The sequence below is a fragment of the Lucilia sericata genome, unplaced genomic scaffold (assembly GCF_015586225.1).
Source record: "Lucilia sericata isolate MDLA Ls3-8-SP2 unplaced genomic scaffold, ASM1558622v1 Contig000367F_arrow, whole genome shotgun sequence".
Taxonomy (NCBI): domain Eukaryota; kingdom Metazoa; phylum Arthropoda; class Insecta; order Diptera; family Calliphoridae; genus Lucilia; species Lucilia sericata.
The window spans coordinates 206,537-233,576 of NW_023994386.1; the positions used below are offsets into that span (position 1 = coordinate 206,537).

At 28.0% G+C, this 27,040-nt stretch overlaps 1 protein-coding gene across 1 annotated transcript in view; it reads right to left on the reverse strand.

Moving 5' to 3' along the window:
• LOC119604161 (maternal protein pumilio-like) overlaps positions 1-27,040 on the reverse strand; it is a 99,568-nt gene that overhangs the window by 29,443 nt on the left and 43,085 nt on the right. The window contains exon 3 of the mRNA XM_037956637.1: positions 7,671-7,712. Within this exon, the coding sequence (XP_037812565.1) occupies positions 7,671-7,712 (42 nt within the window). The remainder of the gene's footprint in view (positions 1-7,670; positions 7,713-27,040) is intronic.

Consider the following 27,040-nt stretch of genomic DNA (forward strand, 5'->3'; position numbering starts at 1 on the left):
GTATGACCTCATTTATATTTCACAAGTTGACCATATTTACTTAAGAGACATACATACATACACACGGACTTACACACACTGAAACTGAACTGTACATACAAATGTATAAGTCCCTAAACATATGCACATAATTGTACAATTTTATTAGTGTTAGAATATGAGTACACTAGATAGATACACTATTATATTTTATACCTAGTATTTATACTCATACATATGTACATATGTAGATATTTGGATAGAAACTTATACATACATTTACAAATACAATAAAACAACAACACGTGTCCTTTAGTGACATAATTTGAAACTATAGGTTTTCGAAACAAGTAGAATATTTTTGACTTTTCTTGTAGCCACTATAGTAAGTAAAATAATTATAGGTACAAATCTATTAAAAACCATAAGATCATTTTTAAACTCAACGCCTAAAGGCAGTATATGTTTGTAAATGTTGTTTTTAACTAACACATTAGAAGGGGGTCGGAGGTGACAGTTTATGTTGATAGTCAGGCAGCACTTAAGGCCTTGAAATGTCATGTAGTTTACTTCAGATAAGTAAGCAGCTGCAGGGATGCTATCCGCGAGCTATCTGGGATGTATACAATCTGGTTAATGATATCGCAGACGAACAGGCCAGACAAGGGTTAGATCTGGACAATAATAGTGGAGTTACGTCGGTGAAACCTCCTATCTGCTACTACTATAGGTTAATCTCCGACAAATTCAGGAACTCCTCCAACCAATCCTGGCATAGTAGGTTGGATCGCAGGGTATCCAAGGCCTTATGGCCAAGGTTAAATGCCAAGGCAACCAGTACACTATTAGGATTGGACAGGAGGATTATTAGAATTTTTGTAGGAGTGATAACCGGTCACTGCGCAAGAGTAGCCTTTTTGGGTAATTGGGTCTTTAACACACATGAGTTTTGTAGGTTGTGTGAGGACAGTAGAACATATTTTGTGTGACTGTCCTGGTGCACAGAGTCTGAGGCGGAAATGGCTATGAAAAACATTCCATGATGATTTAGGAGATGTAGCTAGATGTAGTATAAGTGACATTCTAGGTTTTGTCAGTGGAGTGGATTAGCTATTTAGACGTCGGACCTCGTAGAATTCCCTTCCAATACTATCAACATTCTTTCTCTATTAGGATAGAAATTCATTAATTTCAAACTTATATCTCCGGCTTTTCTATCTTCTTTCTGTTTATTTTTCTTGTTTCTTCTTAAAGGGAATCACAATGGATTCTATTGGGTCTCCGAGTGGATGTATACCTTTTTTGGTATACAACCATTTTAAACTAAACTAAAACCCCCGGATGATAGGCAATAGTTTTTGTTTTTCAGTAAAAATTATCACTAAAATATCAATTAAATCATCACTATATGAACGTTGTAGTAGAACAGAGTCTCAAGAGGGAATTGAACCAATGGCACCCACACTAATAGATTGGGGCACTTATCATTTATAAATATTTTTTAATAAAATTACAACATAAATTATTATACTGAATGTTTAAAAAACCAGTCAAAATGTTAAGTAATTTGAGTTAAAATTAAAGGGTATTTTATTCAATCAATCCAGAATCTATACGAATATCAAGATCTATGTATATATTGATTTGTCATACACGCCTGGTGCCAAATTGACACCAAACTGTTTATAATTTTTCAATACCATCCGTTGTCAAAGTGTATATATACGTACGACAACACTATGTAATGTTGACAATATTGCAACAATTCGTTGTCGAAATCTAAATTTTATACACATCCGTTGCCAAATGTTAACAAACGTGGTAAGCTCACTATTGACAAACAATCCGTTGCCAATAGTGAGTTTACCACGTTTTTTAACATTTAGACAATAAAATTTAGATTATGACAACGAAATGTTGCAATATTGAGAATGTTGCGTTGTCAACATTACATAGTGTTGTCGTACGTATGTATATACTATGTTATTGAAAAATTATACACTCTTTGGTGTCAATTTGGTACCAGGCGTGTATATTTCCTTTTCCTTCTGTGTACCTTAAATCATTTCACTTACTGTAAACATGTGCGTGCAATAAAACTGAGAAAATTATGGTCAAATCCTACGATATTATACCCTACGGTAGTTATCATGTAAGCAGGCATTCAAATGCAAAGTCTATATTGAGTCAGCGTTTATACAAAGTGTCAAATCTCCTGGCAATTACAGACCTAAATACACAGATTTGTAAATGTAACAAAAATGTTAAAATATACATACTTAAGAATATAGAAAGCAAAACACTTTTGCTTAGTAAATTAATTATTAAAGCAGTAATATTTAAACAAATATTTTCAACAATATTCATTAATTAAACAATACAATTACTAAGCCTCCCCAAAAAAAATTAACTAATATAAAAACAAAATAAATGAAGCGAAAAAGTAGAATAAAAACACACTGCAATTAATAATTTAAATAATAAAAACACAGACTTCTGTGTACTTATTAAATAGGTCATTTGTTAGTAAAGAAGAAAATTAAATATGTAATATAGTATGTAATCAGGCGCTACAAAAAGGTGCTTACTTATAAAAGCCGAAGAAATCTTAAGCAATTATATTTAACAAATTGTTGATAAACATACAACAGTAAAACAACCAGGCTCTTACACCCCCAAACCAACAGTAGACATCCTTTTTAGGACAATCCATTAATGTTAAATAAACCCCATTAAATTGTGCGCAATCACTGATTGTTGTACAAATTTGTGTGGGTGTGTTTTGGTATGTAAGTATATGTTTGATAAGAAGAGTAAGACAAATGGTTTAAGGAAATTTTTAAATACAATAAAAATTTCTAACCGAAAATAAAACAATACAATACCATGATTATAATTTATTCAAAAGACATTTATACGACATTATATTTCTCTAAGGAAACCCTAAATGTAGGCAATGAATTTATTTTTCTTTTTTTATTGTGAATTTAATTTGAGCATAAAAAATACGTTTATTTTAACAGAGTAATTAAATAACAGAGAAAATAGAGTGTTATAATCAGCTGTGGCAGATTTTTATGTATTTTTTATGAAAGTTGTTAAATTTAAAGCTGTAATTTGCAAATCATTTTATGGCTTGAAATTTTCTTTACAATTTAAATATTTTTATAAAGTGAAAATGTTGTATATTTAACAGCATTGAAGATTTAATTAAATGTTAACAAAAGTAGAAATTTATTGTAACAAATTGTTATATGAAAGTTTATAGTCAGGATGTAGGCATATTTTTAATTATTTTTTAAATAAAATCAAAATTTAGTTGAAAATACTTTATTTAAGAAAAACATGTCCCCAAAAATGTCTTCAATTTATCCATAATTTTATTGTCAACTTAATTTAACAATAAATTTATATAAAATTAATTTAAACATATTTTCAAAATAAACTTCTTAAACTATTTCTTTTGTGTTATAGCACAAATAATAAACCTTTTTCTTTTTAAAAACGAATTAAACATATTCAAACTAAAGAAGAACAAAAAAAATGTTCAGAAATTTAACAACTCAGTTGTGCTGAGTTTTTATTACGACCATCATATTTTGCCCATAAACTACAAACTCATTTACATTTTTATATCCTTTTTCCTATTTCTTGTTCCAACTTCCTGCCGCACAGCACCAACTAAAGCAGCAGCAACAGACACAGCCACAGCATCTCATATTTCGTAACCAAACACAGTATAACACTTAATATCAATACGAAATTAATTGCCTAGAAAAATAATTACCTCAAACTTTAACTATAACTTTAAAAGTGTTTGTGCTCTTTTGCACACACTCGCACACAATCACATCTAATACTTTTGCCGCACCCACCCAAACTCACACACACAAACTATAAAAAAGTAAGTCAACACTGTTTCTTTTGCACACAAACGTACATATAGAAACTCAGACACCCAAAACTATACTACTCCGGTGAACAACCGGGAAATAAGAAAATATACAAAAAATCGGCAAAAACGTTAAATTATGTGCAGAAAGACATTTATCAGAATGTCAAGAGCATAAAAAGGCTGTATTGTAGTAATTGTTGTTGTCGTAGTAGTAGTAGAATTACTGATGGCAAATATAAGAGGGTTATATGAGAAAGTTTAAGTTGAAAGAATAATTGCACCATAAATGAAACATTCTCAACATTTTTTATAATGGTTCAAATTAAGGTCTCTGACTAGATTAGGTTAAGTTTGACAGGTCGCTTGGTGAGATCAAGAGATAGAAAGGTGAAGCAGAAAGATGTTCGAGAAGCAAATGTTAAGGAAGTAAAGAGATGAGAGGGACGCGACTCGTACAGATCTTTACGATCAAGAATTACTATTTACTACATACTATTTTCTAACCGATTTCAGTGCTTGTTATGCACAGAAAAAAATATGCACATTTTTTTCTTAACAATCGTTTGCTTAAATTTAATTTCGATTTTTATAAAAATTTTTATTTGGTTTTATAACGAATTTGTTTGATTTTCACGCAGAAGGAAAATATTTTCTAACAAACACTTTATTGAAATAAATTTAATTTTCAGTAAATATTTTTACTGGTTCAATAAATGTTTTTGTTTGAGTTTTATTTATATGTCAGCATATGGAATACAACAATAAAACTAGTTTTGGAATGTACTAAAATGAATTGATATAATTCTTACTTGGTTTATAACATTTAATGTATAAGTGTTTCAGTTTTCACAGTACAAATAATAGTTTCTAGAATGTGAAATAAATTTGTTGTAAGTATATAAGTACTTTTTTCTACAAATTTTAATTTTATAGAATTAGTAAAATTTTTGTTAAAATTCAATATATATTTTTTTAACAAAATTTTTATAGATTCAATAAAAAATTTTGCTTATTATTATTGCCAAAATACAATAAATAATTTAACTGTTTCAGATAACCTATTTGCTTGAATTTCAGTACAAATACTAATAACTTGTGTTATTGTTTCAGTAAAATAATTGTTTGGAAATGTTGCGATTATTTATTAATGTTTTTCGTAAATAGTATATTATTTTAATAAGAAAAATCCTGAAATTTTTTCAATAAAGAATTTACGAATTTGAGTACTTGATTTTACGAATTTCGTGATAGGTCCTATTTTAGTTAAAAAAATACTTGGCTTTATGAATTTTTTGTTTGATTTTGAATTTCATTTTTTTCTGTGTGCGTTAAGTCGGTCTATCCTTATACCAGACAAGCACTGAGAAGTCATCGCAGATCAATGAGAGAGAAGATGCTCAATTGATTCCTCTTTAAACGGAAGTGATTACGGGTATTTCAAGTCTTTGAAACTTAGTATTGGCCAATTCTTTTTGGTTATAATGTCAGAAAGTTCATAATTTCATCTTGTTTGAGAGAAAACAAACTTTTTTCATTTGGTCGAAGGAAGACTTAATATGAATTTGATGACTTCAGTCTTAAAGACACTTCAGTCACCTTGAAACTTTTAAAACAACCCACGTCATACCTAACGGCACACAACAATAAAATTACAACACAATTTTGCTAAAGCAATCGAACGACTGTGATAAGCTACAACAAAAGAAAACGACAAAAAATCCTACAGCAAAAAAAAAAAAAAAAACAAGAAATGAACATTTAAAAACGAATGACTCTACAAACGTTATAAAGTTGAACGTAATTAATTAATGTAAGTGTTTGGGAAAACAGTAAGAATAGCAGAAAATTACGAGAGAAAAAAAAAACAAACTTAAATTTAATCCTACATTTACTCGTAAAATAAACTAATTACTAAAGTTGAAATGATTTAAACTTGTAAGCCTTAAAATAGGCAACACTTTACTGCAAAACAAAATGAAATAAAAGCTAGAATTTATATAAAGTTGAAGGGATTACCGAAAGAATGTGTCTTATTTATTGAGTTTTAATTTAAATGCATAACTTTTTGTTTTTAATTTAAACATATTTTCTTTCGCGAAACTTTTTAATTTAGTTAATTAAAATTTTAAAAATTTGCTGTTCTCTTCTAATAAGTTTTTGTGAACGCCTAAAAATAGATTATTATTTATATAAAAGCATTAGAAAATTTGCAATAATTTGCAATAATTTCGGAATCAATTAAGACATTTAAGAACATTTTGGCCATAAAAAATAATGGAATAATGCCTTAAATAAGCAATAGAGAAATTTGAATATGATCCCTATATGATACTTTAGTGGTCGCAGGAGTCTGTACTGATATTACTCACTGCTCAAACCATACATCTTCCTTGATAATGTTGAGGATATATTTAACATTTATCACACATATGTTCTCTATTCTTGACAAAAAGGGAGTACCAAGGTAATGAACTCTTCTATTATCTGTAAGTATAGGGCAGTAGCAGGATAGATGAGATACTGTCTCATTTCCCTCTTCATTAAGACAGCTTCTGCAGTATTCATTATATTCAAGACCTAGTCTTCTGGCAAGAGTATTAACGATACAGCGTCCTGTCTGTGCGGAAGCTTATAAGTAAGCTTGACCTGAAAGCATCATATAGAGGCTAGGCAATGTAGAGCTCGATGTCTGACTGGTGGATTTATTATCTTAAAATGTCTTGCTATCTCATATATTTTACCTAGATGTCGTAAAGACACCCACTAAATTCCAAATAGCAGCATTGCTGTCAGAATACATACATACATACATACATACATACATACATACATACATACATACATACATACATACATACATACATACATACATACATACATACATACATACATACATACATACATACATACATACATACATACATACATACATACATACATACATACATACATACATACATACATACATACATACATACATACATACATACATACATACATACATACATACATACATACATACATACATACATACATACATACATACATACATACATACATACATACATACATACATACATACATACATACATACATACATACATACATACATACATCCCTCGATATTTGATAATACTTCAGTTAGATCATTGATCGTCTGATAGACATTTCTGCCTGAAGAACAGCACTGTAATAAGACAGTCTGAAGGATTATAGTATATCTGAAATCCTTCAATGAAGAAACCATCCCCCACTTTTCCACTAATTTAGGAGCCATATTTGATAATACATCAGTCAGATCGTCTGATAGATATTTCTGCCTGAAGAACAGCATCATAATAATAAGGCAGCCTGAAGGATGATTATATCCGAACTCCTTCAATGAAGAAACCATACCCCACTTTTCCACTAATTTATTTGATAATACCTCAGTCAGATCACTGATCGTCTGATAGACTATTCTGCCTAAAAAACAGCACAATAAAAAGGCAGTCTAAAGGATAATTAAATCTGAAATCCTTCAATGAAGAAACCACCACCGACTCCTCCACTCCTTTAGAAGCCATCAGAGTAAACTTTTGTTACACCGGGAAGCGGGTGAGGTCAGGTACTGTATTTCATTCAGGAATCCAGATAAGTGTTTAGCAAAATAGGGTTTCGTAACACAATTATCAACATTAAAATGAACAGATTCGAACTATTAGATAATTCCTGAGCTGCCCTCATTTCTACAGCCAGATCACGAACAAAAAGCATTCATAAAATGTCCTTAAAATAACTTAAACTTAAAAAATACCTTGACAGGATTTTGCAGGTATTCATTAGAGTCGAAACTTACCTAAAAAGACAAGAAAATATAAAAAATATATTAAATATTTATTGAATAATTTTAAAAACATAGCCTAAGTAAAACTTTAATATATAAAACAAATATATATTAGAGGAAATAAACTAAAAGCAAACAAAATACACAAATTCGGTTAAATAATAGAAAACAAAAAATTTGGAACAAATAGAGTAAAGATCAAATGCATTTCTGACACTTGATATGATTGATGTTTGTAATTTGAAATTATATGCAAATAAAATTGTTTAAATCTTTTGTAAATTTTGTTTGAGTTGGCGTTAAGAATTTAAAAAAAAATTATTATATTTGTAACAAACTTTTATTTTAAATACATAATTATTTAAGGTATTAAATACATACTTTAGGCATGAAAATAATGTGCAAAACTATTTTTTAATTAATTAAACATTTACCAATAATTTAATACTATTGATATCATATTAAATTGTTCATTTATTTATTGACGTTTTTTTTTTTTGCTCTGAAAATTGTATAAATGTTAAATGTAATTGAATTTTCATGTTTGACATGTTTGTCTGTTAAATACATGTGTATGTTGAGCAAAAAAACACGCATTAATTTGATTATTTACAACTACATATTCATACATATGTTGTTGATAAATACATGCAAATATTAACAAGCCGCTTAAAAGTAGACAATAGTTTTTTTGTGAACATTTGTTTATATTAAAATTAGTATTTATCACACAGGCTAATAAAATTAAATTTGTAGATTTTTTTAGAATTTAAAGGGAATTGTTTTTGTATAGAATATTGTTTCCTGCAATAAAGCATAATTTTTGGTGTTTTTACATATAATATAAAATATACAATCTAATTTTAAAGCCTATCTTTGGGCCAAAAATTTAAAACTTTTTAAAGCCTACTTTTTTGTTTAAATTAATTTAAATTAATTTAAATTAATTTATTTATTTGTTTAAGCTTACATGCTTTTTCAAGTCTTTTTTAACAATTTAATAATGGCTTTTAGTTATTTTGTCAGGTTATTTTGTTGTTGTTGCATGAAATAATTTTTTAATTAAATTGTAATTATATTTAATTGACAAAATGTTTATTTTAAAAATGCAATTAAATTTAAAATTTTTTACTGCAATTTCTACTATTTTCCATTAAAATCCATCAGACCACTTGAAGCTTTATATAAAAAAGGCATTAAATTTTATAGCATACTTTTAGGAAGTAATTAAATTAAAAATGTTTTATTTTTTGTGCAGTAATTTTTCTCTTTTTTGTTTGTTTATTATTTTGGGAGCGAAAGCAAATATAATGAACTAAATGTTTAAATACTAAATTTATCAACTACAAATAAAATTTATTGCTTTTTTCCCCTGGAAGTGTTTGTGTATGAGTGTAGCTTATAGACATAAAAAACATACATTTCATTTCAAGATTGCTTTTCTTTTATTTAACAACTTTCTACCACATTGTGTTTGTAGCACATACACAGGGATTCAAAGAGAAGAAGAAGGATCAGTAGAAAAGGAAATACGCAAAGAAACATTCCTTTATTTATAATGTGGCTTACCGACACTTAATTGTATAAATTACTGTTTTGTAAGTTAAGTGTTTTACTTTACACACCGTCATGGTTGGCCAACAACAAGGACTACAAAAAAAGAAATGTCTTTCTTAAAAGGTATTAGTAGTGGTGTGTTATTTAAGGGTGTGTGTATTTATTATTTTATTAACAACACATGCCTAATTGTTTAGGCATTTAAATAATACAATAAATTACTATTTTAACAACTCAGCCCCTGTTAGTGGATTTCCTTTAGTCATCATCATTGAAGAGGGAAATCATTGATTACTCTAAAATCAATTACCATATTTTTTCCTCCTGACTTAAGTTATTTTCTCCCCCATTTATTAAGTAAAAATGATTTTTTCAAAAGCGGAAATCGTTAAGTAATATTTCAATGTGACATAAATGATATTCATAACAAAAACTAGAGGGTTTTCAACTTTGTTAACACCTTCTTGTGTGTTGGGAAAAACATAATTTGAGCCATATTTTATTCATGATTTGTTTAAATTTATAAACACCAAAGGGGGGGTTTATGGTTTGGTTGTTTAGTGTCAACTAAATTTTATACAATTTATGTTCAAAATTTATATTTCATGACTTTTTTATACAAAAATTTAATAGCCTTAATTTGTTTGGTTTTTATTATTTTCCAGAAAAAAATGCTTAAATTTATGAGTTTGTTATGATTTGCTTTTTTCCAACCATTTATTGTTTTTTATTGAATTTTTTTTTTTTGGTTGTTGTTGAGGGTTTAGAAATTGGATTTACATGTATAAACACGCTTGCTTAATGGAATGTAAAATGCAAAGTGGGAAAAAATAACAAAATTAAAATGTATAAGCCAAAAAGTAGGCAATACATTTTGGGAATTTAATACTGGAAAAATGTACAAAATATAAGCGTAATTTTAGTGCTAAATTAGATTATTGATAGATAAAAAAAAATATTTGGACTTAAAATTTATATAAAACAAGTAAGAAGTTATAGTAGAGCGAGGCCGTGATTTAGTGTTCATAATAAAGCATTTAAGTTGAATTGTACCTTGTCTCAGATATACTTTAGCCATTTCTTGTTGAATAAAATTGTGTACACTATGCATAGCTATGTCATATTTCGAAGGGAGATTTGTATAGGGGCGAGAGTCAAATGAGGCCCTATCATCAAAAAATTCATCAGGGTCATGAATTATGAACTTAAAAGGCCTATTCGAGGGGTTCAGTTGTATGGGGGCTAGGTCAAATATTGGACCGATATTAACCATTTTCAATAGGATTCGTCTCTAGTACAATAGATGATCATGTGCAAAATTTCCTTGAATTATCTTCAAAATTGCCACTTGTACTTTGATTACAAGGTTTACATGCCCTTTTTGGGGGTTCAGTTGTATGGGGGCTAGGTGAAACAATGGACCGATCATAAATATTTTCAATAGGCTTGGTCACTGAGGTAATAGAAGATCATGTGCAAAATTTCCTTGAATTATCTTCAAAATTGCCACTTGTACTTTGATTACAAGGTTTACAAGCCCTTTTTGGGGGTTCAGTTGTATGGGGGCTAGGTGAAACAATGGACCGATCATAAATATTTTCAATAGGCTTGGTCACTGAGGTAATAGAAGATCATGTACCAAATTGAATTATCTTAAAAAATGCGACCTGTAGTTTGATTACAAGGTTTACATGGACGGACGGACATAGCTAAATCGACTCAGAAAATTATTCTATGTCGGTATTGGTATACTTTAAGGTGGATATAGGACCAATATTATTGTGCGTTACAAGCATCAGCACAAACCCAATATACCCTCCCCATGGTGTATGGTATAAATAGTTGTGGAGTTTTTTTATACCCAAATCGTTATTAGTATATATTTAATAATCTTTTGAAATATTATTTAAATGCCCCTAAAAGTTTGCTTTAATTTGTACATATATATACATATAATTATATTTTTAGCATAAACTTTTATTTCTTTCATTTTTTAACAACAAACAAAAATGAAACAAACAATTTTTTGAAGAATTTTACAATTTAGTTATAGCATACTTTTTGGGATAACTTTTTCGTTGCATAGTGTTTCGGCAGTTTGTTTTATTTTGATATTATATGTTTTTCTTTTTGCTGTTTCAGTATAAAGCGCTTATTCTGTTACTTGTGAACTTGTAAAACAGAAGGCTACTGCTACTCACTACTGTCAGGACAACTATCAAGTGGAACCTAACACAACAAGTACTTTTTATGACTTTCTAAACCATTACAATTACAAAAAAAACGAAATGTTGAAAGTAAAATACTAACAAAAAAATTTTTTAAACTATAACCATGGTAAAGTTTTTTAAGTTAGTTTTTAACAAAAAAAATACAACACGATGACTTTGTTGAAGTGCATACTTTTAGGATGTTATTTCTTGCAGTGCTCTCTTAGAAAAAAACCAAAAACAAAGCAATTTTATAAGAAAAAAAAAAAACTTTTCAATAAGTATAAGTTTCAATAGTATTTTCTCACTTTATCTCTTCAGCAAAAACACAATTAGGTTGTGTTTACGCCACCACTCTTTCAGATAAAAGTAATAAACTCTAAAACAAATTTCCATTAGTGCCGGGGTAATAGAATTTAATAAAGGACACAAGGTAGACTAACATTCAATTGAAAATTTCATATTATAAAAAGTTGACACTTTTTTTTCTTTTCCATTTTTATCATTAAGTGTAAAACTTACCATAGAGCATTATATTTAATTATGAACAAAAGTTATAAAAGTTAAGACAAATTGATAAAAAAAAGAAGAAAAAAATGACTAAATAGTTTAATTTTCAAGTTATGAAACGCTTGAATCTATAGCTATCATTAGATTCAGAGTACATACAGAGCGATGTGATTGTCCAAGAAGGCATATTCCTTAATTTTCTATATAAGATAAAAATTTGAACAGTAAAATTATGTATAATATGAGTTTATGTACACATGTGAATAGAAAATTAGTTGTAAGTATTTGTTTTTTGTTTTTTTTTGCAGTGAAGACGATAGGGAGTTTTGCCTCAGCCAGACCTTGCTCCTTTCAACTGCTTTTTGTTTCTATTGATACAGAATGTACTCTCTGAAATACGCCTTACTTCAGATCAGGATATCTCGCATTATATTTAATTACGAACAAAAGTTATAAAAGTTAAGACAAAATGATAAAAAAAGAAGAAAAAAGTGACTAAATAGTTTAATTTTCAAGTTATGAAACGCTTGAATCTATAGCTATCATTAGATTCAGAGTACATACAGAGCGATGTGACTGTCCAAGAAGGCATATCCCTTAATTTTCTATATAAGATCAAAATTTGAACAGTAAAATTATGAATTTTGAAGTATAAAATTACTTCTGTCATAAATTTGTTAAACGAAATCCTACATACCCACGTTTATATATCCCAAAAAATGTTGCCTACCTTAAGGCTTATATATATTACAAAAAATATTTCTTACGAACTTTTGTTTTTAGCCTTGAAAAGTATCTACTATCAAATGTTTGAAAAACAATACCTTTTTCTATATATTTTGTTTTTCTCTTTTAATAATTGGACACACCTTGTAAGGATCTTTTGACAAAAAGGAAATAAAGACACACACACCTACATATATATCGTTTATAGGAAGCTTACCTATATACATTTGTGTATAGTATAAAACATATTCTAGGCAAATATAATTAACAACAAAGAGTACTTCAACTATAACAAAAAAAAAAACCTACTCGTGCCATAAAAAAAGAAGTCCTTTGTCACTATGTGTATGAAAAAATAAAAAAGTTTTTATTTTTGTTATTTTGCACAAGCAAAGAAAAAAAATCGATTACATTTTTATAAAACTTTTACATATTTGTTCTATTCCGTTGGTCTATGGGACTGAGTTACTCACTGACTGACTAATGGTCGTTTGGATGGCTGATTGTTTGATTCTATTTTACTTTTATTATAAAACTACTTATTTGTACAATATTGTAGTATGAAATGTAATTTACTAGATATTTTCCTTTTTTTTTTTTGCTGTATTCTATTTTTTTTTTTTTAATTTTTGGTCTAACAACTTATTAAGTGCATGCAAAATTATATTTTCATATGTGTGTATGTATAATATGAGTTTATGTACACATATGAATAGAAAACTAGGTGTAAGTATTTTTTTTTTGTCGTAGGCATCAATGCAGTGAAGACGATAGGGAGTTTTGCCTCAGCCGTTTTATATTGCAGACTTTGCTCCGTTCAACTGCTATTTTTTTCGATCGATTCAGAATGTACTCTCTGAAATCCTTTTGAATCCATATGTTGTCAGAAATATGCGAATAGTTCAATGCTAAAAATTGCGTACTTTAAAATTAAACTTCCAATAACTTTTTATAGTCAGCAAGTACTCGAATACTAAACAGAGGGAAAATTAAATATACATTGACACCAAAGTGTTTATAATTTTTCAATAACATCCGTTGTTAAAGTATATACATACGTACGACAAGACTATGTAATATTGACAACGCAATGTTGTCAACATTGCAACAATTCCTTGTCTAAATCTAAATTTTATACACATCCGTTGTCTAAATGTTAACAAAGTAGTAAGCTCACAATTGACAATGGATTGTTTGTCAATATTGAGCTTACTACGTTTGCTAGAATTTAGAGAACGGATGTATATAAAATTAAGATTTCGACAACGAATTGACAACGCAACGTTGACAAGATTACACAGTGTTGTCGTACGTATGTATGTATATACTTTGACAACGGATGTTATTGAAAAATTTAAACAGTTTGGAGTCAATTTAATACCAGGAGTGTATATTTCTTTTTCCCTCTGTGTAGATATTTTATTCTGAGGACTCAATTTGATTGTTCCTGAAAAGGAAGTCAATCCCCCCGACCTAAATCCACAAGAAATTTTTTGGGGACTTAAAAAAATCAAAACGTTTTGTCCCAGTACAAGCTTCTTTCAAAACTAATATTATTTCATATAACTCAACTATTATTCAGGCCACATGTGTAGTTATATACAAATGTAAGCAATGCATTAAAAAGGACACTTTTTTTCTTCCTACACCCACTACCACTCTTACATATTGGCTACATTTATATATTGTTGTAAAGCGTGTTTCTATGTAATTTTTTTCTATCGAAACTGTGGCTAGTATTCAGCTGAGGGTCATCTGAGAAGTTGGAATATTTATGATTTAGCAATAAATTTGACATTGAAAAGCTTCCTAAAAGTCCTTAAAATCAGAATTTAGGTTTATTAATAGAAATTTTTCCTTTAAAATTGCTAACAAATTAATTGCTATAATTTTAGGAAATATATTTTTAACAAACCTCGTACATTTCCTAATATCTAGCAGAATTGTCGTTTATAAAACTCCTTGTTTTTTGATACATATGTGATTTTTTTTGTATACATTTTTCTTAAAAATCTCTGTCTATTTTACTATCATTCTGTCGAGTTTTTTTTCTTCTTTTCGGTGAATTACTTACAGTGTATGTGTGTGTAAAGAGAGAGAATTTTTTATGTATGTAAGTATGTGTATGTTTGTGTGTATTATTAAATGGTATATTTGCTATTTGCTGTAAGCAGTAATTTAGTTAGAAAATGCATTAAGCCACGCAAACATGAAATCAAATTAAAAATGCTTTCAAACTTAATGCCACTATACACAAACGCACTCACACTCTAATATACGCTTCCAACAATATTGTGTTATTTTATTTTACTTGCAACACACACACACAAAAAGAGAAAAAAGTAAAATTTGATCATCATCTGCTGTTTGCTATGACAGTAAATGTAAAATATTCATGTCTATGCAACGAAGTGTATGAATGTAAATGGACATGAACACAGTAAGCAGTAAGATCCCAGCAAATCAAGGTGACTGTCCGCGTATTAGTTAGTTTAATTTTCAATTTGAAATAGAGTTTGATTACAAATAAGCACAAAATACATTTGAGATAATTGTAATAGAAGTTTCACCAATTACATTACTTAAAATTACAAGTAATTTTACAAAACTTCAATTACAATTAGAAGTAATTATGGTTGGTTATTAGTTACACATTACTAGTAATTGTAAATGGCAAAACTTCAATTACAAATAATTGTCATTGGTTATTGTTCAATTACACATTACAAGTAATTGTAATTGACAATGTATTGAATTACTTTATGTAATCAAAAGGATACTAGGATCCTTCTAAAACAACTGGCAAGAATGTGAACAGACCAACTAACATACAACTATAGACAATTGGAGACTAGCTCATGACATGTAGTGGTTAATTTTAATTTAATACTAACAAAAAAAAAACAACTCAGTAAAAATTGTAAATTTGCACATTAGACCAAACTTTTCAATTGTCGTCTTATAAAGAAAAAACACAAATTAATCAAAGCTTCTATTGAGGAAAATTATTTATTTAAGCAATTATTTATTTTTGTATAAATACATTTATTAGTATGTACATTAATTACTGTCAAACGTTAAATGTAAACATTTATTACAAATAAAGCATACTTTTAGTATAAATTAAAATTTCTAAAAAATATAATAAATTATTAAAAAAAAAAAGAAACAAATGTCAAGGTCTATATTTATTAACAAGCAAGTACTACATACATATGTGTAAATAAAATATTAAAACTACTTTTTAAATAACTGGCAAAGAAATAACTAAGGAACCCTATAAAAATATAAAAACTAATCTATTATACCGGACAAGCAACTGACTTTTACAAAGCTTTGAAAAGAAAAACCTTAATAGAAATTTATATTAATAGTTAAAGGCAACGTTACAGTTTGATTTAGGTTGATTTAAAGTTTCTGTTTTTAAATATGTAGAGTGCTTTTAGGTTTAAAAAGATTAAATAAAATAAATACAAATATTTGTTTAGAAAATCTAACATTTTTTTATGTAAGCTAATACCTTAAGCTTGTCAATAATTGATAAAAAAAAAAACAAGTATACCTTTAGGTGCTTTCCGTAACAAATAATAACTAAACAAGGTCAGTTTTGTTAGTAAAAATGTTTTTTAGGTTTTATAAACTACAAAAAAATAAACTATTTTAATAAATAATGAAACATTTCATGTGTGTAAATATTATAATATTGTATATTTGTATACATGAAGGAATATTGTTTAAAATATATGTTACATACTTTTAGTTAAAAATAAGTATTGCCTAGTTTTAGGCAAGGAATTATGAATTATTAAAAACTTTAGTAATTGGTTAGTGTAAATTAAATGTAAACAAGAAATCATTTAAATAAATAATAATTTCTTTAAGATTGTTTCTTTAAATTTAAATATGTATAAAGCAAATCCATTTTGTATGCAAATTGTCATTTCGAATAGAAAATATTCTACAATACTCGTTTTCACTTTAAATAAACACAATGTTAACCATTTCAATCAATAAATACTAAAAAAAAAACAATTTTAAATAATATATTTATTTTTAAACTTAATACATACACCTTGATTCAGTTATAACTCCAATAAAACAAACCTGGTGACATGAAGTCGCCAAAAGCTTGAAATAAAATACACTACAAAACGAAAAGAACCTTAGCAGTATTTTTCACTTTATTTAGGTGTAACAAACAGTATATTTTCAACACTTAACTAAACAAAAAAAAAAAAAAGAACAACATATACAAACACAATAAAATAACAAAAACAAAACTTGGCTAAGATGTTTAAGGTAAAAAACACGCAAATCTTTTAACTGTTAAGGTGGTGTAGAGTAAAGCTTTTAACGTAAAACCCTTGAAAAACAACAACCAAAAACTCACATTACAAAATGCTGCTTGTAATACTGCTCCTCTAGCTTTACTTTTTACAATTTTCCCCGAAAAAAATAATAATAAAAAAACACAAAACTCCGTGCAAAAAAAGTAATTTAAATAAATGACAACGTCACATATTTTATATACCACAAATTTATATACTTTTCCACCGAAAAAAAAGAATAACAAAATGTATAAAAAAAACCCCACTCTTTAGTAAAATTAAGCCCTAAAAGTATGCAAAATAAAAATAACAAAATGTACAATTGTTGCCACCGCCAACACCGCAAATAGCTTACAATGTGTATATGCTTGAATGTCTGTGAGAAAGTGTTTCTGTATTTTTTTTTCTTTGGTAAAAATTACGTGATTTCTTTAACAAATGTACTTTTAACAAAATACTAATGCCAACGAATTCTTTAGCTATTTTCCCTTTTTTTATTTCAACTCTACACGCACCTTAAATGCTTAAAAGCGGGGTAAAAATACTTACAAGCAGAGCAGCATTGAGTCGTTTACAATTTACACTTAAAACCGGAAAATAAACATGAATTTTTATATATATTTTTTCTACAACTAACTACTGTTGCTTTAAAGCTCAAAAAAATGAGAAAAAAATCTTAATTACTATACTTAAACTAACAGTAAGTAAAAAAGGCCTACTAGGTAAGTATTTAATTACAAGTTCAAATTGAAAAAGCAGGGGGACCATTAAGCGAAAGAGAGAGAGAGAGAGAAAGAGTAGAGGTACAAGATTTTAATGTTAAAAAAAGAAACAATTCAAAATAATTATGACCTAAACAATGTGCTGTGAATAATAGCGGCAACACTACTAAAGCAACTAAAAGTATGCTATAGTTTTTTCAACATTTCTTAATGAAAAGTAATTGTTAAAAAATGAACATTTTAGTTTTAATTTGAACACTTTCTTGGCATTTAAGGTCACTGGAAATGTTGTAATTGTTAAAAGAAATAATACATTATGTTTTGGTGTTTTATTTTTTATTTATTTTTTGGGTTTAATGTTACTATAATTAAAATGGTTCAAGTTTTATCCTGAAAAGAAAATTTTGTAGGCTTGCGGTTGAAATTTTTAATAAAATGACAAATAATCCTTAAAGTAGGCTTTAATTTACAAACGCCTTAAAAGGTCACGTAGTTAAACAAAACTAAATGGGTTTGAGGAAACATGTAGCAAAAATTTGTGAAAAAAATACAAATTAGAATATAAAGACGGGCATCCATTTTTAATAGTCTTCTTCCTTGGGTGCCAAATTTCATAAAATCATCTTGAAAATTGCGACCTGTAGCGTGAGCAAAAGATTAACAGGGACACACAGACGGACGGACATAGCGTAATCGACTCTCAAAAAGTGATTCTGAGCCGATTGTTATACTTGTAGGACCAATATTTTTGGGTGTTACAAACAAACAATTGCGACCCGTAGCGTGAGCAAAAGATTAAGAGGGACACACATACGGACGGACACAGCATAATCGACTCAGAAAGTAATTCTGAGCTAATTGGTATACTTGTAGGAGCAATATTTTTGACAAACATCAGGACAAACGCATAATACCCTATCCTCTATAGTGGTGTAGGGCATAAAAACACAAATAACAACTTTTTACTCAACATTATGTTGAACAAAAAAAGTTTATTTGTTAAAAAAAAATATTATCACCTGAGACGAAATTTTTGATCTTGACAAGTTTTGTAAGTTTTTATGACCCATTAGGATTAAGGGTTTTAACGCTTGAAACACTGTTGTTGTCAAAGTATAGCTTCAAATTACCTCATACGCTGTCAAAAAGTGTTTAAAGAATTGGTTTCTAAAACGGATCTTGGTAGCTTTCATTTGTGTATTTAAACTTCGTTTTATACTAGATCTTTTCAAAATCAAAGACTGTTTAAAATTTGAATTTTTTTACAACAAAAAAACAAAAAATAAGAGAATTTCTTTGCTTAAACTTAATCCTTGCTTCTTAATTGATTATTAATAGTTAAATAGTTTTAATATTTTCCAACTGAGAAAATTGGTGAATATAATAATAATTACAACAATAATTTGCCTACAATATATTGCCTACCTTTAGATGGCTAAACAAAAATACTTAAGTGATTTTTTAGTTTCCTTTTCAATCAACTTAAAAACAAGCAAGTGGTGTACTTTTCTCATGGAACACAAACACACACACACATAAAACAACTTAAACAACAACATATTTCCTTTTACTGTGCTTGAGGACACAAAAAAAAACATTTTTATTGTTATTGAAGCATACTTACAGGGGCCTACAGTGTTTCTTTTCAAGAGAAAGAAAAAAAGAAATAAAAACAAGAGCAGTAAACGTAACAGCACCCACATACTTAAAGCAACATTTATAGTAGTCAATAACCTTGAATTAAACAACAACAAGATGCTTACAGCTTACTAGACCTAAAACAACAACAAAAATGGGCCAGTTGTGGTGACATCAAAAAAAAAAAATATGCGTCACGCAGAACCAAAAACGACTAAAGGACCCTAACAATACAAATGCTATTAAATTTAAGAATTTACTAGGTTTCTCTAAGATGGGTAAAGGTCAATAGCAAATGACAACGAAATAGAAAGAGAACGAAACAAAATAAAATGTTTGTTTTTGATCCACTTATTGTATTATTTTGTTTTGGAGTAAAAGTACTTCAATACAATGTCTATCTAAATGGCTACTTTTCCCAATAAGCAAAAACCTTTGAAATGATGTAAATATGTATTTGAAAACCTATTCAAATTTCATACATAGCCTTTGAGAACAAATTTGAAAATTTTTGTTTTCAAATGGAAAATTATGTCCTTCTCAAACAAAAAGGCAGTTAGAAATCAAACGTATTTTTCAAATGTATTTCAAATTTAAAAAAAGGCTAGAGGTAAGCTTGAAACTAAAAAAATTTTCAAACGTATTTCAAGTATTCTTTATTATTATTTTCATACATATTTCAAACCCTAATTATAATGGTAACTATTGCAAAATTCATATATTTTTTTACATCACCTGAAAATAAAACATTCATACATTTATTTTAGCATATTTTTCTTTCATATCTCCGATTATTTCTCCTATATTTAACGTTTTTTCGCTCCCTTGCTGTAGAAAAAATGTTCTGTTTTTATTTTTCTAAAATAATTTATTTTTTGAAAGAAACTTTTCTAAGTTCAATTAAAACAAAACTTTGAAAATTTTATAAATATCACACATTATATTTTTTTAAACGTTTTTTGAAATTATCATGTTTATTTCAAAGGCTAAACTTTAAAATTTGAAAACAATTTGGAAAATACATTATTTAGTTAAGAAGATTTTCAAAAATAATCACAGGTTTGAATCGATGTTTATTGGGTTGTAATAGTAGAGCAAGGAATTTATACATACAAAAGTACCTTACAAGTACTTGGAAATTTATTTAAACAAATTATAGTATTTATTTTATGCTCCATTTTTTCCTCTCTTAATATTTTTGTTAAGTGGATTTTTCTTATTTTTTCATTTTTATAATAACAAGATTTATATAAATTTAAAGCATACTTTGGGGGATTATAATAAATTGCCATACTTATGAAATAAATTAAGCAGAAATATATGAATGTAAGTAAAATATAAAGTCAACATTTAGGATATTACAAAAATAACATTTACATGTTGAAAACAAATAAAATAATAAAGATAAACACTGCATATATTTTTAAAGCATACTTATAGGATTTTAATAAATAAAATATAAAAAAATATATAAAAAGAAAATACTTTAAATAGATTAAATTATAAAAATAAAAATTTTGTTAAAAGTTTTATGATTAAATTTATTTCATTGAAACTTTCATTTTCTATAAATTTATAAAATCTATGATACTTTCACACTATTAATAAATTTAAAAGTCATATATATTAAAGCCTAATTTTAGGCGCTTTATTTTTATTTTGTTGAATTGTTTACAAATAGCAGCATTTTATATAAAATTTATTACATGTCATAAATTTTAATGCATTTTGCATTGTTTACACTATATTATTTACAAATTATGACTTTTTCCTATAATTAGTATTGTCATATGGACAACAATGGCTAGATAGTGTGTACTTGTTGTAATACAACAATAATGTTTTCTATAAATATTCATAATTGTTTGTCTGTGTGTGTGTGAGTGTGGATTTAAATCATAATTTATAATATTTATTTTATGCAAAAAATTTCCAAATTTAAAGTCAAACGATCAAAAATTTAGACAATTGTTTATAGAAATGCTGCAATGGTGCAAATAAAGCATATTGAAAAATACCATATATTTTGTTATTTTATAACAATTTGCAGCAAATTAAATTAGAAATAAGAGGGTGGAGTTTATTTAAAAGTAGTTTTCATATAACCAAACGTAATAGGAATTAAAATGTTTTCTGTTATTTGTTAGATATATGAGAGATAATTAAGTTAAAGATTAGTTTGTCCCACTCATAACAGTAATATGTAGTTCCTAGTTAAACTATTATGTTCTACAAATATATCCAATAGCTACATTTTTCTAAATACTAGTGTTCTTACCTCATACTATAATAACCAAAAGTATATTTTTTTTCATTTCATTGTAATCATATTCCTTTTCCACTTCTAATCGTATAAACATTTCATCAAAATAATTAATATTTTCCAAAAAAAGCAAATCCTAAAACTAGACAACACTTTTCTCTAAAACAAAAATTACATGCACTTTTAATTACAAATTTCACATCAAAATAAAAACAAATCATTTAAACAAAACTTGGCCCTTTGGCATCAATACGATTACACTCTACAATAATAATTACACAAAAAAATTACTAATATTGGTATAACATCATTTAACCTCGACCCCTAATTGTATGCTATGTACATATGTACAAACATATTATAATTTCTACTCTAACTCTTTCGCCACTTTACATTTAGTTCAATTCATCTGCTAATGACACATATCATTGCATATCAATACTTAATTAAGCATTTTAAGTATACAACAACATTGAATTATCAGTGAGTGAGTGAGTTGTTTTTTGTTTTGTTACGAAAATAAAATTTTCATCATTATCATCTACAATATCATTATGTTTAAGGGAAATGATAATAACGATAATGATGTTGATGTTGCTGATGACAACGATGATGCTGTAACAGTAGTCATCATTTACATATGACTGAGTTTTGTATGATCTAATATGTAGTTGTATGAGTTTATTTGTATGTATATTAAAGCCAAAAGTATAAGAACAAAAACCCCAACACCATTATTTTAACTAATTTTTACTGCATTGTATATATATTGCTAACTTTAGCATACATTGTTTATTTACATACATACATATGTATATAGTATACATACATATATTTGGATATAACAAAATTTACTTGCATAAATATGTGAGCAATTTCCAATTCATATGTAAATTTTTTTTCACAATAAAAATTAAAAACCATTGGAGAATTTTTCGAATCCAGCATAGTTATTGTATCTGGTATCCATCATTAAAGATACACAAATACACATACCTACATCTATACATAAAAACATACATAGATATTTGATGGTATAAATAAGGATTTTTCTCTTATACATTCTCTGCATGCCAGCTTATTCGTACAACTACATTTACACAACATACGTACATACAAATATGAACTCTATATATAAACATACATGCAACATGCTGATAATCCTTTCGGCTTTTGTTGTTAATTTTGTTATTATTGTAGTCGTTGTTGTTGTTGTTTTTGAAATTTGAACTCATTTTGTAGTATTATCACATCTAATCATAGAGCCATAAACAAACAATATCCTTCATTAGTTTTAACATTGTTATAAACCCGATTTCACTTCTCTCACACTACTAATTTTATGCTTGCTTTATTATAAAATAACTCTGCATATGTATGAGATAGTCGGAGTGTATATGTGTGTGTGTGTTATTTTGCATAAATTATTTATACGTATAAAATAATTTTATATCTATGCTGGACAAATTTTTAATATCATTATTTATATTTGTTAAAAATAACAACGAGACTAAACGTGATTTGTAAAACATTAAAAGGATTTGTTGGTTATTAGTTTTGTTCAATGTGTTTGTAGTTGCTATTATCGTATGTTAGGCAATTTTTAATTTATTTGTTTAATATCAGAGTTTTTGAAAGGTTGTTTTTAAATAAGGTTGATAACCTCGAGAATTAAGGAAAATATTTATAAATTATTTTATAAATAGAGGTTTAAAAACAAGTGTACCGATAGTTATAATGCTAAAGACCTTGCTAAATAGTTTAGGTTACTGAGGCAGTCCACCTAAAGGCCGACTCACTAGGGTCTTTGAGCTGGTCCCATTGTGTTACCCAAATGCTGTCTAGAACTACCCACAGGAGATTACTTATCCATGCTTAGTATGGAATTGAACCGTTACGAGGCACGAGCTAACTACTATATCTTGTTAATATTACTTCTAGAAAGAAATGCAACTGCAGAAACAATATTAGAGACCTTCGAGGCCAAATAGGCCTTGATAAATAACACATGCCTACAAAAGTCGAAAACCAGAGGCTAAAATTTACTTTTTTGAAATATGCTTGGGGTCCAGGAACATTGCTGGGTCCAGAAACCTAGCTCGACCTTCCTTCGATCGAGACACATGAAAGATACGAATGGCACTCACTCGAGCGGTTCTTATGTTTAAGTTAATTGAACAAAGTCGGTTACAGGCACGTCATCAATGTATACTGGTTTTATTTAACGGTTATACAAAAACGCCAGACATGCACGATCTTATTCCGGATACAGAAATTTTCATTAGCTGTGAGACATTGCTCAAAATAGTACATTGTGATAAAGTGGACTATTTAAACAAAACCCCTTTCGGAAATCTCTTGTTAAATGTATAGCTTAAAACTACCAGACAAAACGGATCTAGGGATATACATTAAAAATCCGGAAACCAATGTGTTAAATAGATTGGATCGAATATGGCGCGAATAGGGGTTAACATGGTTTTCAGAATGCAATTACGTCGATATTCGTAGTAGACGCACAGGTTTGTGACATATGTAGAGCACGGTGCACAAAATCATTAATGACCCAGAATAAACGTTCCGAAGAAGTCACATTTTTAAACACCAATGTCCGGTACGATTTTGAAAATCCCCCAAATTCATGGTAATACATACCATGTATGTATCGGAGCCACAGATACATGAAGTATAAATTTCACTAAACAAAACTATCAATATATTGAGTATGTTCAGTGGATTCCTTACAGCAGGGGCGATAATAACATACACACACCATTAACACATTTTCCAACTGGATCATTAGCTAAAGAAACTAGAAAACTTTCTCTTTTTCTTTGTGTCAAACAATTTTCGATCTTAAAATTAAATTTAAGGAAAACTATTGCTTCAACTAAATGTGAATGTCAACAAAAACTCGATTTCTCTTTATATTTCCTTTTAAAGGCAGTAGCAACAACAGCAACAACAAAAATTAAATAAAAGCAGACTTATTTAGTTGGAATTAAAAAAAGTAGGAAAACAAACCAAGTACTAGTACTACTAGTATATTAATACAAAAACACAAACTACAAAAAATAATAAACACATACACAGAGAGAGCGAGAGGCACACACAAACATATGTGTATATTGAAATGGAAACTATCGTTCATAGTAGTCGTCGCATATAGTTGAGATGTGGGTTGATAAATACCTTGTTGACCCAGTTTTTACCAGTCATACTCGTATAATTTTCCATAGGTTTTTTTCTGTGTTGTTTTCAATTCTTTTTTTTCCTATTTGTTGGTTTGGAATCCTATAAGGAGAGGTACATACCAATACAAATGTTATACATACATACATATGTATGTAGTTATGTAAATGTTTATGTGTTAGAAAATGTTAAGAGTTTGTATGTCTGTACAAGCCATTGGTGTTGTTCTTATATTCTTCCTCTACTTTGTTTTTATTGTAGTGTTGTTGTTTTTGTTGTAGCTTTTGCCTGTTAACATATCGCAACTACACCATAGAGGATATTGTACTCATAGTATGTATTTCCAATGACGTTATATTTTTGTTCTGTTTTTGTTGCTGTCGTTGGTGCTGTGTTATATTCTTTGCCATCAGAGCATAGGTTTTTGCAGTTTTATATAAAAGTGGAACATGCCTCATATTGCATGTTGTTCTTATATGATGGAATGGTAAATATATAAACAAATATATTTATATACTTATGTATGTATGTGTGTGTGGTATATGTGACTATATGTTTTTGAACTCATAAGATAGAGAACAATTTTACGCTAATTAAGTTAAATAATGATCTACACAACTTATTTTTTTAATTATGCCAAATAAATTTATAAAATTAAATTAAAAATTAAACAAACCAAGCCTAAAAGTATGCAAGTATATTACTAAAAACACTTGAAATTAGTATTATGTATTGGGAATTATAAATATCTACACTTAATATTAAATTAGTCAGCCCCAAAGTATGCAATATTTTTAGGATTTTGTCATTTACTGTTCTTGTTTGTCTGGCCAAAAATTTAAGTTTAATTTAAAATTAACCTTTTCAAAATTATTAGCGTAATATTAACAATAGCTTAATCATTACTTTAAGCAAATATTACTAATTTGTTGAGAAATAATTGTCAGCGCCTTAATTAACATATTGTATAAAGCAAATACAATTGGTCCTTTATTACTGTCACCATTATTAATGCAACCACAGAAAATAATGCTTAATTGTGTATTCAAGAAATTTGATAAGTATTTGACATAACGCTGAGTGCAAGTGTCAATTAAATTAGATTTATGTCAATTTTACTTATAATAACAGCTGTAAATGAACGTCAAACTCAGGTTATATTTCAAGAAATATTACAAGGTTTGTTTACAGAAAGAAAGGAAAATTAAATTTAAAATTTATTAATTATAAAAACTTATTAAAAATATGCCATTGTCAATAAATATTTCTCACTTTGTGTCTCTGTGTGTGTGTGGTAGTCTGTAAAAATTTCATTACTTATCATGGTGTTAAATAAATTTTCATTAAAATTTTCTTTCCTATTGATTATTTTGTTAGATAAATTATATTCAAATTCTATTATTTTTTCTAAATAAATATGTGTTTGCATATAGAAGTGCATGTGTTAAAAATTGAATTATTTATTATATGTAAATTTTTACTCTAAAACTTTAATACCTACAAACAACATACATAAACCAAATCACTCACACTTGGGTGGCTATTTACATACCAATACCAGTATAAATTTATATGTTTGAGTGTAAAGAGATTTGCAAGTATAAATAATAGATAATATACAACTGCTAGTATAAAAAAGATTCTTTCGTTTTAGATGTGTGAATAATCTAGTAATTTTCAAATAGGATTTTGTTTAGGTAGTTGCAGTAGTGACAGTTAGGATGTTATTTTAAGTATAATATATTATATACTTAAAATAACATATAATATATATATTCTAGTTAGTTGGTTTAAAGGGAGTATGTATGTTACATCAGATTCGAAGAATAGTTGGCCATTATAGGACCTATTGTTCGCTACTTCACTAAAGTTTCTGATGGTAATCAAACCCACCTTTGTACTGACAGACTACAACACTGCCAACTTTTTAATATTGATATTAAAACAATATCGAGTGCCAAGACCCATCATACGGGTCTTCATCCTGATTTTCTTTTGTCAACATAATTATAAAATGTGAAAGCTCCCTGAACAGCAGTACATAGGTAGTTCGCAGCTTGAAAATTCAAGACGATAACTAGTTTTAAGTTGTACGGTACGATCACTTCTTGATGGCGTGTAAGCACAAAGAGAGGAAGCTTTAATTACAGTATTCTGTTAGCATTCTCTATCTCAGCCGTCTGACTGGCGTGTA